Raw genomic sequence first — 19,450 nt, 5'->3', positions numbered from 1 at the left:
TTATAGATTTAAGTTTCCCATGTAAACATTTCAAGCTAACTACATCTCCTGCGTGAGAAAGAAAGTCAGCAAGTAAAATCATTAAGTTTACTTCGCTTTTAGGTGTGGACAGTTTTTGTATCCCTTGCTCACTTGAATGCACTTGATGCTTCTTCATGTTTGTGACAATTAATAAGCATCATTTGCACTCACTATACATACACATACATGCTGCTATAACAGCTTCCACTCTTCTGGGAAGACTTTCTACTACATTTTAGAATATGGTTGCAGGGATTTGCTCCCATTCTGCCACAAGAGCATGAGGTTGGGCAACTGATGTTGGGCAAGAAGGACTGGCTCGCAGTCGGCGTTACAATTCATCCCAAAGGTGTTTGATGGGGTTGAGGTCAGAGCTCTGTGTGCAGGCCAGTCAAGTTCTCTCAGACCAAACTTAGCAAACCATGTCATTATGGAGCTCACTTTGTGTATGGGGGCATTGTGATGCTGAAACTGGAAAGGGCCTTCCCCAAACTTGCCACAAAGTTGGAAGCATACAATTCTCTAGAATCTCATTGTATGCTGTAGCATTAAGATTTCCCTTCACTGGAACTAAGGGGCCTAGCCCAAACCATGAAAACAGTCCCAGACGATAATTGTGTCCACATACTTTTGTCCATATAGTGTATGTATTGTGTGTTGTTTATCTTTAAAGGGCTCAAATGATAGACTGATACTGCGAAATGATCAGATGGAAGAAGACTGCCATGGTGATCACGCAGGAAGCATGAAGAGCTGGTATGTATCTCCGTATCTCATTTTGAGTCATATAGAAGTATCATGCAGTATGATTAGAGACCTGAGAAACTCTTCACTTGTTTTTTCTCTTGCAGTTCCGTCCCCCTGCAGCAAGGGGACGACATTGTGTCCTCTCAAACCATGTGCTGCTAATACACAAGTTACAGACCCATACAACTCACATAAACTTGTGATATGATTTCTAATGATATAAACACATTTAAAGTAAAAGTATGAAAAGAAGTTGCCAACTCTCTGGATTGGAGGCACATGCTGCCTTAATGCAGTGCTGCCTTTAGAATAAGCTTTGAATTACATGTTGATAATGTGACAGTTCAGGTGGTCAAGAATTTCTCAGGTCCTGAACATACTTTTTTTTACATCTGTACCACTGGGGGTCATACTTTAAGGTTAGAAAACAATTCAGGGAATCTTGAGGGGAAGATTAACATGTAGCCTATACGTGCATGGAAATACTATATGAATACACTACAAACTAATCCCTCTAAAGACCTCTTCATACCCACTACCCCCCTATACAGTTTCTCTACTGTAAATAAAAAGTAATTATTCCTTCTTCTAGCATTGTGACTGCCAATGGCCCCTGGTTCTAGCATCGATTTGTTTTTCTTATGATAACTAATGTAGGCCTATAGATGATTCACTTACTTAGACAAAAGTACTTGTTGTAAGTGGCTTTGGGTAAAGGTGTCTGCTAAATGTAACATGTAAATGTAATGTGTTCTCTTTTGAACAGCCATGACTTATCTATTTTGGATACTCCACAAAAGGAAGAGGCTCTATGTTGTGGAGTACAACATTACCCAGTTAATAACATGGTTACAGGTAAAGGATGCATTTGTCACCTATAGCATTCTTATCTTATCATAATCAGTTCAGGTTTAATGTTGTATCGGCATATATATACTGTGTGTGTGTGTGTGTGTGAAATTGAAAATTAAATTGACAATGAAATTCTTACTCGCAAGCTCTCCTTTTAGAAATCTCAATAGATCACAGTAGTAGTAGTGTAGCACTGGAATACAATAGTAGCAGTATACAGTTTTAGCACAATAACACAATAACATAATAGTCTGTCTCTACAGTATGTTATACAGGAAATTGAATTATCCTTTGTAAGTGTAGGAGTGCATTAATTATCTCTAAAATCTCATTTACTTGTTTATTCTATTCCAAGGGTATGTCAGTATTGAAGAACTGAAGACATATTCAGGGCAACTGCAGGATTTCCTACCTGGCCACTTTGGTTCTTCTGTCTCTAAAGCTACCAGCAACCGATGATGCATAACATCAGATCCCAGAGATACAGATCACAGTGATAATAAAGATTATGACTTTTGTATTTGAGAACAAATATATGCTGTTAAATTGTTAGCCCCAAGACAGCAATATATTGTGCTTGCTTTTTAACCCAACTTCTTTCCTGTTGTGGCATTGTATGATGTTAATTCTGTTTAATTATAAATAAATCAATGGAAGAACAATAAATACTTTTCTGGGATTCTGGGTTCAGAGTTGTATACTTTTGTTGTACATAAGACATTGACATTGCAAACATGTAGCCTATGCAGTACCTTATTAAAATCATGTTTAAAACAGACGATAGGGGACGCTTGGTGAAGTAATGCACTAAGCGTCGACCATGTAACCGCAGGGTTCCCGGTTCGATTCCGGCCGCGGACATATCCTGCATGTCATCCCTATTCTCTCTCAACCATCCTTCCTGTCAAATCTCTACTGTCTCTATCGCAAGAAAAAGGAAAAGTGTGACTGCCCCACTCCCCCCAAAAAATAAGTAATAAATATAACCGTGGCAATGGGGCGTGTTCCTACAGGTTGTAGATTGACAGATAGGGGGTAGACCTACAGACAGGGGGTTAGACCACTCACCTAATATGGGCCAAGTTGAACTTATGATATACTAAGCTATGATAGGAAATACCCTAGGACCAAGGGCCTGTAAGGTACCAGTCACCTAATTATAGGCTACTATGCTATGATGATGATATACACTAAGCGTAAATACAAAAATGCATTGTGGATTAACCTTCCCCAGTTAATGACCATGTTGTATAGCTTATGTCAAGCATTTCATTACTTATAATGTGCTTACACTATATTCTGCAAGCCTAGCATAGTATGCCACCCCCATCTGACTGAATCAGGTAAAGCGGTCATGAGAAGATGAGTTTTAAAGTGCTATATTATCATTAGCCTTAGCTTTTAGCCAAAATTGTGTTTTTTGAGATAACTGGAAAAGCTTCAACATGTTCATTTTCTTTCAGAATGGCACACTAGGTTTATTCATTTATGAAGGTTTGATGGGTAGACTACAGTAGAACTAAATATTATTTTGCAGTTCATTGCAACTGTATTACCTCTCTTTCTTCCTCTCAATTTCCAGCCCCTTAACTGTCAATGTATGAAGGCTTCTGTGGTTAAATTGGGCCCCTATATTAATTTTCCCTTTTCTCATTAGGAAAGATCGACATGTGCCTGGCTACAGTCAAATTAACCTCGTTGAAGTATGGCTACTCGAGACTGCAGTCAAGTCAATGGTGAATGTTGCAATATCGCCCTCCAGTGTTTGATTATCAACTCCTTTATTTAAATTACGTGAAATTGTGTAAGTAATACACACAATATTTTAAATTGTGTCATTTATTTAGAATATTGACAATTTACTGTGTCATAAGAAAGAAGTTTATATTTCAACATAAACAATTATTGAACATGACGTATCACGTTTGACGTATCACCCGGAACAGGAAGTGTAAGCTGTCACTTTGCTCAATAAACAACAAACTGGTAAGAAAGATCCACACCTTATATTTTGTGTTTTGGCGTGTAGTTGTTCTACTTGGTGCATGTTTTAGTATCGGCTTCGTATGATGTACCCATTGTCCATTGTCCAGGCCTTGCTGTGGTTGCTTTTTCATTCATTTAGGAAAAATAGCTGTACCTAGCTAGCTAGATATGGCATATCTTAGCGTTTTGCTAAGCAAGTGCTTGCATGATTATCTGTTACCAACAATATGCTGTTGTTCTCTGTGTAGAAAATGGAGACTCGCTTCACAAGAGGCAAGTCCGCTATTCTCGAGCGCTCCCTCGCCCGTCCCAAGACCGAGGTCAGCATCAGCGCCTTCGCCCTGCTCTTCTCCGAGATGGTCCAGTACTGCCAGAGTCGTGTGTACTCTGTGTCCGAACTCCAGGCTCGCCTGGCGGACTTGGGTCAGGGCGTGGGTGCTAGCCTGCTGGACGTGCTGGTGCTGAGAGAGAAGAATGGGAAAAGAGAAACCAAAGTGTTGAACATACTTCTCTTCATCAAGGTGCAGTATAACCAATAGAGGGGTGTGTGTGTGTGTGTGTGTCAAAATATGACGTGACAGTCTCTGTAATCTTGAATATGACTTCAATCTCAAGTCAGTCAAGCATGGACTCATGACTTAGTAAAAAAAAAAAAAAAAAAAGACCACAATTTAGATTGTATTAAACTTTATTGTCATTGCAGAGTACCATACAACGAAATGCAGTAAAATCAACCCTTCTCCTCCGACCTCCCGTGTTGCAGGTCTCCGTGTGGAGAGCCCTGTTTGGCAAGGAGGCAGACAAGCTGGAGCAGGCCAACGACGACGACAAGACGTATTACATAATCGAGAAGGAGCCCCTGATCAACGCGTTCATCTCTGTGCCCAAGGACAACAGCACCCTCAACTGCGCTGCCTTCACCGGGGGCATCGTGGAGGCCATCCTCACACACAGTGGCTTCCCTGCCAAAGTAACGGTCCACTGGCACAAGGGCACCACGCTGATGATCAAGTTCGACGAGGCCGTCATTGCCCGTGACAAGGCGCTGGAGGGCAGATAGAGGACAGAGAGAGAGAGAGGGCATATAGAGGAGAGAGAGAGAGAGAGAGAGAGAGAGAGAGAGAGAGAGAGAGAGAGAGAGAGAGAGAGAGAGAGAGAGAGAGAGAGAGAGAGAGAGAGAGAGAGAGAGAGAGAGAGAGAGGGGGCATATAGAGGAGAGAGAGGGAGTGGGAGGGCAGATAGAGGAAAGAGAGGGAGGGCAGATAGAGGAGAGAGAGAGAGGGCAAATAGAAGAGAGAGAGGCAGGGCAGATAGTGGAGAGAGAGAGGCAGGGCAGATAGAGGAAAGAGAGGGAGGGCAGATAGAGGAGAGAGAGGCAGGGCAGATAGAGGAGAGAGAGGCAGGGCAGATAGTGGAGAGAGAGAGGGAGGGCAGATAGAGGAGAGAGAGGCAGGGCAGATAGTGGAAAGAGAGGCAGGGCAGATAGAGGAGAGAGAGGCAGGGCAGATAGAGGAGAGAGAGGCAGGGCAGATAGTGGAGAGAGAGGCAGGGCAGATAGAGGAGAGAGAGGCAGGGCAGATAGAGGAGAGAGAGGCAGGGCAGATAGTGGAAAGAGAGGGAGGGCAGATAGAAGAGAGAGAGGGAGGGCAGATAGTGGAGAGAGAGAGGGAGGGCAGATAGAGGAGAGAGAGGGAGGGCAGATAGAGGAAAGAGAGGGAGGGCAGATAGAAGAGAGAGAGAGAGGGCAGATAGAGGAGAGAGAGGCAGGGCAGATAGAGGAAAGAGAGGGAGGGCAGATAGAGGAGAGAGAGGGAGGGCAGATAGAGGAAAGAGAGGGAGGGCAGATAGAGGAAAGAGAACGAGGGCAGATAGAAGAGAGAGAGAGGGAGGGCAGATAGAAGAGAGAGAGGGAGGATGAAGAGAGGGGAGGAAGAAAGTAAAGTGACTGTATAGGTGTGTAATGTATATGACTTCCTTTCCCTTTTTCCAACAAATCTGAGTCGGAAAGATAGAGGGTTAGTTTGGGCAGCTGTATAAGTAACATTAAACCAAAAATCGATGAATGCTCATGGTTATATACTTGTCGATATGTTTTCTGGACTGATTGTACAGGAATATAGAATGCTTTGGTTAAATATAAACAACATTACATGCAATTATTTGCACTTGAGTTTATTTTGTATGGTCTGTTACGGGTCCAACTTTTAACCCTTGATCCTTGTCCAAGCTTGTAAATGCTGAACATGTTAGCGTAAACTTCCTTTTAGACTTTTGAGTTTGTTTACAGTATACAGTTTGAATGCTATACCATTTGAATGCTTGTATATTGCTTTGTGAAAAGGAAAATAAATACATGAGAGAATGTTTTTGTGTCTCATTGAAATAACCCAGAAAAGTAGTCTTTTTTTGTTTTAGTCTTACCATCAGAGTAGGAGTTAAACAGGGAGACATTACAGCCTAACCCTCTCCCAACCAAAGACGGGAAACAATAGGATGCTTTTAGTCTAAAACAAGTTGATATTGTGTTAATGATTAATGATAAATGTCAGCACAGCATTGAGCAGAATATTAGCCACAGGCAAATTGTAATGTCAAATTCGGATGAGAGGATGGGAGGACACAGAACACCAAGAGCCTGGCTGGCACGTCCGACAGTCACGTGGTAGACGTGACGTGACGTCACATGATCGCTGTCTGAGGAAGCGCAGGATGTTTCTGCAACGAACAGTCAACATGTCCCGTGTGCTCCTCATGGCTGTCTCCTCTGACACTTAACTTCACAACAACAACACCTTCGCGTTGTGCCACAGCTTTATATTTGCCGTACCTATTTATTGTGAATGTAAGTCACATTTTATGTAGTTTATTTATTGCTTGAAAAACGTTGACATGGCTACAGCGGGCGGTGACAATTGCAACCACGGCGAACCAGGTATGTCGAAGTTGTATTTTACAAGGAATTTGACAGCATGTTGTTATTTTGTAACTACTAGATAGCCCTTGTATATCTAGATCATTGTAACATTGCTCGTATTTTATGCAGTGGAGACAATGCAATGTCCGCTAGCTATGCTTGTGTAACCGACAGACCCCGAATGGGCTCCCGAAACATGCATTTTTAAATGACAGTAGATGTGAATGCATCACTTTCCTATTCTGGATGTGAATCGTGACGTAGCTCCATGTAGCTCTGTAGGTGTAGCTATAGGCTAATTGCTCAAACGTGGAAAAAAAAACATCTTAAGTCACCCAGTTGCCAGTCACAGGTCGGAGGGAGGCTAGTCATTAAATCGAGCTCGAGGTTGTTTGGAAACACTTAACTAGGCTATGTCATTGCTGTTGTCTGGGAAGTGTGGCTCCTTTGTTATTATTACTGTTATCATGTTGTTGTTGTGGTGTACTGTCGGGGTTTCTCCCATACCTAAACAACTCAGGAGGACACTGTCAAGACTTCAATATTAAATATCAAAGTAAAATGTGGGTAGCAAGATTTAATCTTCAGGACAGCAGTAGGCCTACTTGTGAGAACTGTGTTTTTGCCAAGATCCTGGGCTAAAATGTATCTTGCTGGGCAATTAGCTAGGCTACATTCCTGGTCTACTGTAGTTGTTCTCTATGTGGAGGAAAGCTGAAAGAGTCTATTGTTTCAGGACCCTCCCAAGAACCACCAGGCCACCATGGGCTCAGATCTGTTGCACTGCCCCACCCCCCGCTGTAAACCCCTCACCCCCCTCCATAAAACATGTCTGCTGATCCAGTCAGATCTAAAGGTCTCTCTAGTCTACACGCACTGCTATAACCTCACCAACACTTTGATTCTGCGTCGCTTCCTCTTGCGCATGGTCAAGCTTGCGGCCCTCAGTGTGTCTGCTGCGGGGTCATTGCCTTTCACTTCTTCACTTCTCTCTCTGTGTGCAGGGCATTAGACAGGTGGAGAGAGTGGAGAGGGAAACATAGTCAATCTGTCACTTTGTGTGAGTGTACTAGAAAGGTTATTGGATGTAGGTCAACTAACAGTGTAGGGTAGTAGCCTGCCTTATTACCCTTGTACATTAGGCTTACGGAAGCCTATATCAAAACAGTTACAAATCCCAAACAAAGTTTTTTTTTATGATTGTTTGTGTCCAGTCAGATACTGATCAAGCTCTACAACCATCCCATCTCAAAACGGGTCATTGAGAGGTCAACGTTGAATAATGAGCACCATCACCCAGCACTTGTCAGTGCAGTGAGGTACAGATGCAGCATCCATGGGTGGCCCAGTGCAGCAGACCGATAAGCAGCTGATCTAGTCGTGATACAGACAGAGATGTTGACAGACAACCCCAGTCATGGTGGTGACTGTTTGATTGACAGACGGGGCCTCCTTAGGCGTCCTAGCCCACGCCTGCGCCGCTGCTGGCGCTCCAATCCAGGGCCCTGAACCAGAAGCGCCAGATTTTTCACCGGATTTATTTAGTTTGACGATGTCTTATCTCCTAGCGTCAGAGTCAGTCAGACAGAGCAGCTCAGCAATGCACCCTCATATTCTTTTCTTTTTTGTGTGTGTTGTTTTGCTGATCGCTATCAGCCTTTTTATGGTCGACACGCTCTCCTGTGGTCAAAGATCTGTCCCTCAGAGCTGGCGCTTCTGTTGCTGACACGACATGTGATTCCTTTAGCTCACGTTCACATTGTTCTGGAAAGAGACGAGACACGCAACCTCAGTTAAGGAGGACACAATGCCTGTCTATGGGCGAGGTCTGCCCAACTTGATATAGCCTAACCTGGATGGGCGCTTGTCTCCTTCACTAGGCCCTAACCCCTATTCACCCTGATGCAATAAGATCAGTGGATATTATGCAGGTGTTGCTGGAGGAATTGATTGTTGCAAATGTAGGCCGACATGCAGACTGCACTCGACCACATGAGGTTATGACAGGACCGTAGGTCAGTACATGTTTCAAGACGCTAGACGTCATTCACCGAGAGACATTGAGATAGCACTTTTGCTTTAGACCTAGGCTGCTGCTGATCTGTGACCCTTTCCCTCGTTTAGAAAAGCATGAGCTAGGTCATTCACTTCCAAGTTCCACTTTCTTTTTCTTGTTTTTATTGCTGAGCCATAACCAGCCTGTCGCCTGACCATGAACCCTGACTCATCATGTTACCTGCCAGTTAAATGATTGGGTTGGGGTTTGTTTCCTGGATTGACTCACAAATGATCCTCCCAGAGCAGTAAACGATATGTTCCAGGACAACAACATGGGACTGAATGACAGTTCCTGAAAAAAGTGGAAATGGTGTCTCTACCCTGGAACTTCTATATTCCCCCAGCAAGTCTCTCTATTGAAGTTTCAGCGACAGTGAACTTCACTCGCAGAACGTTCCGGTTCAGTGGTAGTCGCAGGGTGCAGCATCATCCCACCTCCAAGTGTTACCCTTTGACAACCCAGTTAGACGGGTGTTTCCCTGACCCCAGGTAACCTCCCTGGGATCTGTCACGATGTCCCAGTCATCCCTGGTGTATTCAGCCTTGAGTGGCAGAGTTGGCAGTTGGTGTACCTTCCAGGGAGAGAGAGGCTGTCTGTCTCGCCTGCCCAGCCCAGCCCAGAGACCTCTGACCTGGGTGTTTATGTTTGAACAATCCGGCCTGTGTTGTCTGAAGCTCCAGGGTTGTTGTGTGTAATAGAGAGGTGTTGATGGATGAGTACACACGGCGGAGGGGGAAGGGGTGGGGCGGTAAGACAAAGCAAGAGAGAGAAATGCGAACCGAAGCCATCACTCACAGCCTGGGGGTAGAGAAAGAGAAGAGAGAGAAAGAGTGAGAGAGAGAGAGAGAGAGAGAGAAAGGGGAAAGGTGATGAAAGTAGGAACATTTGTTTTCCTTTCACACAGGCACGTGTCAGATTGCGGCATGCCGTCGTTAGAATGCCGTGTCAACAGTCCAAGACCATAAACGCTGGTTAAACAAGTGTTCCTGCTCGGAAGGGAAATAGCAGCGCTGATAGGAGACGACGTTGTGGTCGGCTATCTCAGATGACATGGCTGTTTTGCCCATGTTCTCCATTACAAATCCCACACTCTCAGATAAAATAGGCTCACTATCACCATTTTTTTGTCATTGACGGCATGTTATTTCTTTTGTTTTTCCTCTCTCTCTCTCTCTCTCTCTCTCTCTCTCTCTCTCTCTCTCTCTCTCTCTCTCTCTCTCTCTCTCTCTCTCTCTCTCTCTCTCTCTCTCAGAGAAGGACAGGTTGTTCTCCTCGGTGGCCTGTTACGGCTCCCACGAGAACAGCGACGAGCACAGCCATGGCAACCCCCCCCGGTTGCCCACGCCGACGTCGGGCGGCTGGCTGGGGACGGAGCAGGAAGAGGAGGCCCTCCGCAGGAAGTTGAAATACTTCTTCATGAGCCCGTGTGACAAGTTCCACGCCAAGGGACGCAAACCCTTCAAGCTGGGCCTGCAGCTGCTCAAGATAGTCATCGTCACTGTGCAGGTACCTCGACACGTCAACGTCTGTTATGTCTAGAACCTTTATTTAGACGTTTGATTCCCAATAAAGAATGGAGGCAGAGACGGTGAAAAAAAGTTTGATATATCATATATATACGCAGAGCTTTAGTGAAACAAACCGCAGGTGTACAGGCATGGCATCGCCTACTCTCTGACCGACAAACACTTCATTACCTATATGGCTTTTCTTCATCTAACTACGGTGGCTCACATAGCTCAAAAATAACCTGTTCAATATATAACATGTTTCCTCCCCCCTTAAAACGACAATGTCCACATTAGCATCATATATAGCATATTACCTCTCCCCGCGTAAAGAGCTGCTGTTGCGTTCCTCATCCTTCTGAAACATGTCGTTGACATCGGTGCACTCTTTTGGCTAATGGTGATATTTGACCAGTGGGTCAAACGGTCATGGCAAGTCCAAGACCACCAGAACTGTGTTGTTTGTTTTAGGTGCATGTATGTAAAGATCAAAAAATTCTCTCTCTTTCTCTATCACTCTCTCTCTCTCTGTGTGTGTCTCTCTCTATCACTCTCTCTCTCTCTCTCTCTCTCTCTGTGTCTCTCTTGCTCTCTCTATCACTCTTGCTCTCTCTGTGTCTCTCTCTACCTCTACCTCTCTCTCTCTCTCTCTGTCTCTCTCTCTCTCTCTCCTTCCGTCCTTCCTTGCATCCCTCAGCTGGTGTTGTTCGGCCTCAGTAACCAGATGGTGGTGACGTTTAAAGAAGAGAACACCATGTCGTTCAAGCACCTCTTCCTCAAGGACTATGACGAGGGCTCAGGTGACACGTTCTCCGTGTACACACAGAGCGAGGTCTACGAGCACATATACTACGCCATAGACCAGGTAACACACACACACACACACACACACACACCCTCATAGGCAAACACACTCTGTAGGTCAGTAAAGGATTGCTGCTTGTCGCCCCCCCACCCTCTAGAATCTTTCAGCTTGGTTCTCACTAAGACTTCATCCTAAACTTCCTTTTCGTCCCTGGTTTGAGGACATGGAACGAATGGAAGCAGTAGAGTTGGAAACCTTGCTTACACCCATCCAGTCACATGTAGGCCGGTGACTTAGGAGGAGAAGGATGTGTTGTCTGAATATTTGAACCAGGCCCTCTTTCCCCCTCTCCTCCCTCCTCAGTATTTGGCGTTACCGGAGACCACGATAGGGCGCTACGCGTACGTGTACGGGGTCGGCGTGAACAATAGCGCCCTCTCCCTCTGCCAGCAGTACTACAAGAGGGGCAGCATCGACCCCGCCAACGATACCTTCAACATTGACCCCCGTGTTGTTACAGGTACCCTTCATCTCTTCCCCTATATCAGTCTGGTTGCATATGCATATCCCAGCCTGGCACTAAATAACACACCTGACTCAGTTTATCATGGTCTTGATTGTTAGTTGGTAGTTGAATTAGGTGGTTTAGTGGAAGAAAAAGCCTGTGCTGTCTCCCTGTAGCGTTCGACGCCTAGGGTTGTGATCACCAAAGTAAAGCAAGGTTATTCACGGAATCCATGGGAACTGCCAGAGTTGCGAAGACTACTAGGCCTATGTGTATTTAGAACTTTGTTTTTGTCTCAAATGTCACCACCGTCTCTATGGCCAATAAGGTTAGTCATTCCTCTGTCAACTATCTGGGTGTTTTGGAATTGACTAAACTTGTGACATGACTAAATCACACACCCTTATTATGCAAAAGTTAAAAAACCTACTTCCCCTTGAGCTGTCACTTAGAGGAAATATGAACTGATTAAGAGGAGACGTGTTATACAGTGGAAATAACATGCTATTGAAACTGCCTACTTTTTGATTAGATAGTCTGAATGGCACTGACATCCCTGCAATAATCCCTGTCTTGCATGTGGTGTATATTATATTCTGATGCATCACTTCCCTCACAAACTGAAATTATATTTAACTTAACAATAAAGTATTGTATTGTATCCTATTATATTGACTTGTCTCTCTCTCTCTCTCTGTATGTCCGTATGTCTGTCCGTCTGACCTGTCTCTCTGTCTGCCTGTCCGTCTGTCTGTCTGACCTGTCTCCTAGACTGTGTTGGAGTGACCCCTCAGTCTGTCCCTCCTCCTCTCTTAACCAAGGACTTCAGGAACTTCACCCTCAAGTTTCACAAGTAAGGCTTCATTTTTCACATGTCTTCCAACCTCCGGTTTGGTTTCCTCTCATCAGATACTACAGAGATCATGCTCCTATCTGATGTTGTTACTTATCTCTCTCTCTCTCTCTCTCTGTGTGTGCGTGTGTGTGCGTGTGTGTCACTCTCTCTCCCATTATAGGCTTATTAACGTGACCATACAGTTCCAATTGAAAGCTATCAACATTCAAACCATCATCAACAATGAGATTCCAGACTGTTACACCTTTTTCATAACGGTGAGATCCCCCCTCCTATTTCCTGTAGGTTGGTACAGTCCAGGATGACTCCGGTCACCGGGTCTTTTCTTAGAACAAACATGTATCGTTGCTATGGAAACAGTTTTACTGTCTATATTGTTTCATTATACAGACAGACACACAGCTTCTGTTAAAGAGCACAGAATGCCTGTCTATGGGCGGCTTGGGCGCCCAACTTGATATAGCCTCACCTGGATGGGCTTGTCTCCTTCACTCGGCCCTTACCCCTATTCACCCTGATGCAATAAGATCAGTTGATATTATGCAGGTGTTGCTGGAGGAATTGATTGTTGCAAATGTAGGCTTGCATGCAGACTGCACTCGACCACGTGAGGTTATCCCAGGGCCTTAGGTCTGTACGTGTTTCAAGACGCTGGGTTAGGTCACCCATCGTGAACACATTTAACGAGACATTGACAGCTCCATACCAGTTTGCTGAAGTTTTTCAGTTTATTGCCACATTTCTACTGCATGCACCAGAACAGATGAGCAACCATATAGTCAGTCTGACGTGCGGTTTGTTCCTGCAGATAGTTCTGGATAACAAGGCTCACAGCGGCAAGGTGAGGATCAGCCTGGAGAACCAGGCCTCCATCAAGGAGTGTAAAGACCCCAGTGTGTCTGACCATGGTGAGAGTGGGTTTACTGTTTTCAAGTGTGAGATAAAAAAAAAATATTTCTCATCTTTTGCTTGAGACACAGAGAGAGGGGGAGAGGAATGGACATCTAAAAATAAAATCTGTCCTATCCCATTATGAATGAATGAATGAATGAATGAATGGTCTTTATTGTCATTGATATAGTACAGGTACCAAACAACGAAATTTGGGAGGGGGGGCTCCCCTGGTGCTAGGAAAAAAAAACTAAAAACAAGAAGGGAAAAGAGCTGGTTTACATAAATAAAGGCTATGTACACTATCCACTATACTATACTATACAAATAAAACACTGTGCTGTACTCTATGCTATACCTATTCTAACATTTCCTATCTCTGAACCTTATGTACCCGAGGGTTGTCATATTGCACATAGTGTTATTGCACATTCATTTAAAGTGTCGCAGTTTGCAGGTTTGAAATGTTCACAGTTGTGTTTCAGTATTGCACTTGATTTCAATCTAGTAGCTGCCATCAAATTGTCTAGATTGTCCAGGGCCTAGAACCTAGGTCTTTGCTGTGTTCAGGGCCTGAATGGCCCTGGGGTAGAAGCTGAGCTCTATGGTAATCAACGCTTGTATGGGAAACCACATCTGTAATTTGGTTCTTTGCTTCCAACATCTTCCTCACCCCTCCCCTCCCCTTTCTCTCTCTCTCTCTCTCTCTCTCTCTCTCTCTCTCTCTCTCTCTCTCTCTCTCTCTCTCTCTCCTACTCAGCGGAGAACTACTCGCGGCTGGCGTTTGACGTGGCGGTGGCAGTGGTGTGTATGCTGTCTCTGCTGCTGTGTGGACGCTCTATACTGCGAGGCATCGCACTGCAATACGTAAGACACTGGAGGAGGGGGGGGGGGGGGTGAAAGTGTGTGTGAGAGAGGGAATAGTGTCTGGGCACAGCTAGTTGTTTGCAAGTCCCGGGCTTCAGAGTGGATAGTCATTCTATGATGAACATTTTTTATGATGAACATTTTCTTTTTTTCTTTTTTTTTTACTCAGGCACAATAGGATATCAAGCAGAGAAAGTTTGACGGTGCAATCAATATTCCCCTTGCCTGTAATGCCATTGAGATTCCTCTCTTATTTTCTCTCTCTCTCTCTCTCTCTCTCTCTCTCTCTCTCTCTCTCTCTCTCTCTCTCTCTCTCTCTCTCTAACAGGAGTATGTGGAGTTCTTCAAGACCACCATGGGTCGTAAGGTGGACTGGGGGGACAGGATGGAGTTCATCAACGGCTGGTACATCCTCCTCATCATCAGTGACATCTTCACCATCACCGGCAGCATCATCAAGATAGGCATCGAGTCTAAGGTCAGTGGACCACCCCCCTCTAGTGGACAAGCCCTGTAACTGCTCATGATAATGGGAGAGGATGGTCTCTCGTTCTGTTTCTCCCCCCTCATGGATTCTAAAGGAAAGGAGTGGAGCAAGAAGTGGGAAATGTCCTCTCGCCCATGAGGAGTGCACACCCATGGGAGGTTGTTGATTTGACATATAGCCCACAGACAACTCTCTAGTCTTGTTCAATGATCAGCCCCCCATACACCTGCCCGTTCACTCCGCTCCTCCACCTCCGCTGGCCGACTGGCACCACCGCCTCTGCGGGGTTGCAGCGGTCGTGCTGCCCGGTCACGGCTTCCCACCGTCTCGGTACCTCGCTGGTGGAACGTGCTCCCCACCGCTGTCAGGACTGCAGCGTCACTCCCTGTCTTCCGTCGTAGACTTAAGACCCAGCTCTTTGGGCTGCACCTTAGCAGTCCCTGATGCACACCGATTGCGAGTGTGCGCTCCTGTAAGGTTCCACGAGTGAATAGTGTAGCTCGCAGTTCCTTCTTCTATACTGGAACATTACTGTGGAGCAGCCTTCCACTTAATATAAAACAAGCAGAAACTAGGAGGGCTTTTAGAAGACAGGTTAGAGCTTACCGGTAAGGTGAACAGATAGGAAAGCCTATTTTTTTTTGCCTACTTTTATTCTTATTATTTTATTATTTTATTATTTTATTCTTATATTCATTTATTCTTTTATTCTTTTATTATTTTATTCTCAGCCTACTTTTATTCTTTTTATCTGTTTATTCCTAGAAGTTCCTAATCCTTTTGTTTGGGGGGAGGAGGGGGGGGTAATGTTTATTTAAAGATTGTTTGATGTAATTGTTGTCTTGTATGTTAATATCAAAGGACCATGTTGGAAATAAGTGTTCACACTTTCACATGTCATCCCTTGGATTACTGTTTTTACTCGAACCTCAATCAATCAATCAGTCACCTTAGCAGTCCCTCCTGGAGCCTCCCCTTCCTCTTGTCAGTTGTGCTCACAATCCACTTTATTTATCAGGTCTTATGGCCTATGTTTTAATCATGCTACTGTTGTTTTTATCCTGACTGTGTACTGTTTTATTTTATTAAAGTTTATTATTGTTGTAAGTCGCTTTGGACCAAGGCGTCTGCTAAATGCCCTAAATGTAAATGTTGTTCTCTTTACAGTAACAGCAACAGTAATGTCTTTCTGTATCTCGCACTCTCTCTCTCTCTCTCTCTCTCTCTCTCTCTCTCTCTCTCTCTCTCTCTCTCTCTCTCTCTCTCTCTCTCTCTCTCTCTCTCTCTCCAGAATTTGTCCTCTTATGACGTATGTGGCATCCTATTGGGGACCTCTACCTTGTTGGTGTGGGTCGGGGTCATCCGCTACCTCAGCTTCTTCCAGAAGTACAATGTATGTTAGACACACACACACACACGCACACACGCACGCACGCTCGCATGTATACACAATATTTTATTGAGGTGCGCACAACCATTCCGGTACTGATCTGATATGAAGACTTGCAAAACAGACAGGTCATTGTGGGAAGACTTGCACTTTTATACTCACACACACACACACACCCCTCCCCTACACACACACAATGACAGTCTCTCCCTCTATCTGGTCCTCTCAGATCCTGATCATCACCCTGCAAGCAGCGTTCCCCAACGTGATCCGCTTCTGCTGCTGCGTGGCGGTCATCTACCTGGGCTACTGCTTCTGTGGCTGGATCGTACTGGGACCCTATCACGTCAAGGTAGCTGCGCAGACATCACTAGCGCAACCAGATCATCAATCGTCGGAGAGCATAGGTCTGAGCAGACATCACTAGCACAACCAGATCATCAATCATCGGAGAGCATAGGTCTGAGCAGACATCACTAGCACTACCAGATAATCAATCATCGGAGAGCATAGGTCTGAGCAGACATCACTAGCACAACCAGACAGTCATTAGAGAGCACAGCTCTGAGCCACGGCACTGCACGGAATCACCTGTCTCAGGGATTAAAGTTCTCCGTTGCTACGACGGATTTCCGTCAATTTATTCCAAGTTGCGACGGATTTATTCCAAGTTGTGACGGATTTTACCTGGTGTAATATGATTTGTAGAGGCATACAATCTATTTTGATGTTGGTATTAGGTATATAAATGATATATAATAGCCTATATAGTCTACATATAGGCCTTTATTGGCTACAACTATGCGACAGTAACAGAGCGGGGTGCACTGACGCTGAACCCCTCATAGTGATAAATAGGTGGACAATGCGTGGTGCTGAAATAGCCGACAAGCGGTGTGTGGTTTGAAAAAAGTAACGCCAGCTCAGTAAATCATTCAAACTTAATGTTTACTTATTATAGGCTATGTGACTGCACCACACATGTGAACAGTAACAAAGCAAATGCAGTTTAATTCTATGAAAAACATTGACAACAAAATCGGCGCAAAAAAAAAAAGAACGATGAATCCGCTTAGCCTATATGCTCCTGAAACGACAGAGCAAACACGCTACATTACTAGGGATAATAATTACAATGAGCCATTCATTAAAAATAGAGAAAATTATATTAGGCTATTAAATCTCACTTAATGAGAAAACTGGCATCTCCCATCGGTCACTATTTGTTGGCTATCTGGTGATATGGACGTCTTTGAGTGTCTAGAAAAGCGCTATAAGTCTAATGTATTATTATTATTTATTATTATTATTATGGACGTCACTTTAATCCGGCAGTTCTCAAGGTTTTTATGCATCAATCGATTCCTCTAGTCCGTCTTTATCGCATTCATTGACGAAAGGACGACTCGCATGTATAGGTGGAAGGGAACATTCATTGTGAGCACGTAAAATGTGAGTCTCACAACGGCTTTGCATTGATGAAACCAGGTAGGATGAACGCATAGTTCGCTGTCCATTCCTCTTTAAATGTTTACACCGTCAACTTTCCTCTTTAGACCAGAGTGACATTATGTGTCTCTTGCTAGCTAGCAGGTTAAATGTTTAGCCAACTTCACCCGGCACGCAAACAACCAATCCAATAATAATGTGACCTTGTAAGTCTGGGAGGAGGGGGGAATAATTATCACAATAAAACTATGTTAAATAATTATTAGAATAAGTTAGGCTGCGCTACATCGTCAGTCCACACATTTATTATTCAAAACTATGGAAAAGGGTGAAACTACGTTTCAACGTTGTTGAGAATCACAACACAAACTCGCTAGTCAAGCCAAAATACTGCAGCGAAATGGATTGGACTGCTACCTAGTTAACTAGAACACTACTTTACATTGTTAGCAGGCTCACAAAACAAGCTGTGTTAGTTGACTAGCGATGTGTCATTGATTTTATACAACGCAGAAATGTGTTCACATTTTTCGAAAGAAAAGTCAAAGCATTAGAACGTAGAACGGAAAATCGCACGCGCGCTATGCGCACGGAAAGCCACTGGCCTGAATTTCTTTTTCCGTCAGGAGATTTTTTTTTGCTTTAATCCCTGCTGTCTACAAAACAAGTCTGTTGTTGCAATAATTAACCACCTACTGGTCAGGTGGTCAAGCTTAGTGAACAGTGCCTTGCTCAGACCGGTCCCTTGGAGCGCGGAGTGCTTGATTGACTCTACTCAAACCACATTATGTCTAGCACAAGTTGTTCATGCACTGATCCGAGCCCACTCGGTCTAATGAGGAAGCGTGTCTTTGCAGCGGTAAACCCCAACACTTTCAGGAGCGTAGGGAAGTGGGAAGTAGCACAGCAGAGAGGTGGTGGCGGGAACCCTCTAAATGGGTTAGTAATAACTGCGTGGTGTTGTTCTCTAAGTCTTCTGCCTACGCCCCCCCCCCCCTTCTTTACATACCCCCCCCTCTCTCTCAGTTCCGTTCCCTCTCCATGGTGTCCGAGTGCCTGTTCTCGCTGATCAACGGCGACGACATGTTCGTGACGTTCTCGGAGATGCAGGAGAGCAGCACCCTGGTGTGGGTGTTCAGCCAGGTGTACCTGTACACCTTCATCTCCCTCTTCATCTACATGGTGCTGTCGCTCTTCATCGCCCTCATCACCGGCGCCTACGAGACCATCAAGGTAAGGGAGGGGGGTCTTCGTTTCGGTCTTTCGTCATTTCCGGTTTTTCCCGTCGACGGCTGGATTTGAGATCCAGTTATTACAACGCACACATCCCAGGAAGTAAGCATGTCTGTAAGCAACTTCCCTCCTCTTTATCTTCATCTTCCTCCTCCTCCTCCACCTCCTCCTCTCTGCAGCACCAAACCCAGGAGCCCATCCACATCACAGACCTTCACGCCTTCATAGCCGAGTGCACAGACACGCCCAACTCCGGAAAGTTCCGCGGCCTGGAGACCTCGCCCTGCTCATTCTTCTGCTGCTGTGACAGGTGGGTCAGAGGGGTCGGAGGGCAGAGGGGGAAGGTCACTAGGGGGGTGGTGAACTAACTGCAGTATACCAGGTGATGGTAAGCCTGGGTACCCTGACTGTTTCAACGACAACTTGACTAAAAACAAACAGACATTCGACTGGCAGCTAGATGATGCAACAGTGGAAGGTTATGAAGATGGACTTTAACACAACCGACCAAGAGAGGCTAGTTGAATTAGGTTCAGTAACCGTTCCGATGTTTCCATTGTGTTCCCTTTCAGTGTGGCTTGAAACAGTATGTCTGTCCTTTTCTATGTGTCGAAGGTTTTTTTATTTTGTATTTTTTTCACAGAACAACAACATATGAAGATACCCTTCTGGTGAACTAACCAACCCAGCACCAGCCTCAAGTTCAGGCCAAGTGACTGTTACTACAGCGCACTCTACTGGCCACAGCGGCACACTGCATCCAGATTCACATCGTCACCATACAATCTGGGTCAAACATGAGCACACACTTGAATGACGATCCTCTCAGATCGACCATGTATAAACAGAGGAAGGACTGGTGCTATGAGCTGAAGGACTA

The 19,450-nt window shown here is 44.9% G+C and overlaps 2 protein-coding genes across 2 annotated transcripts; both read left to right on the top strand.

Moving 5' to 3' along the window:
* Positions 1-3,571: 3,571 nt before the first annotated feature.
* On the top strand, positions 3,572-4,721 carry trappc5 (trafficking protein particle complex subunit 5). Its single transcript, XM_080524008.1, has 3 exons — positions 3,572-3,606; positions 3,855-4,127; positions 4,370-4,721. The coding sequence occupies exons 2-3, from the start codon at positions 3,858-3,860 to the stop codon at positions 4,664-4,666; spliced, it is 567 nt and encodes a 188-aa protein (XP_080380134.1). The 5' UTR covers positions 3,572-3,606; positions 3,855-3,857; the 3' UTR covers positions 4,667-4,721.
* A 5,259-nt stretch (positions 4,722-9,980) lies between these two features.
* mcoln1a (mucolipin TRP cation channel 1a) lies at positions 9,981-19,250 on the top strand (the record flags this gene model as incomplete). Its single annotated transcript, XM_080523973.1, has 13 exons — positions 9,981-10,085; positions 10,785-10,952; positions 11,256-11,412; positions 12,169-12,250; positions 12,414-12,510; positions 13,062-13,161; positions 13,905-14,011; positions 14,340-14,489; positions 15,790-15,891; positions 16,118-16,240; positions 18,364-18,570; positions 18,750-18,880; positions 19,214-19,250. Exons 1-13 carry the CDS (start codon positions 9,996-9,998, stop codon positions 19,248-19,250), a joined length of 1,551 nt encoding a protein of 516 aa, XP_080380099.1. The 5' UTR covers positions 9,981-9,995.
* Positions 19,251-19,450: the final 200 nt, after the last annotated feature.

This window comes from Nansenia antarctica (genome assembly GCF_963989245.1).
Source record: "Nansenia antarctica genome assembly, chromosome: 2".
NCBI lineage: Eukaryota > Metazoa > Chordata > Actinopteri > Argentiniformes > Microstomatidae > Nansenia > Nansenia antarctica.
Note: the sequence above shows the minus strand (reverse complement) of the source record. Positions and strands in the feature narration are given on the sequence as shown.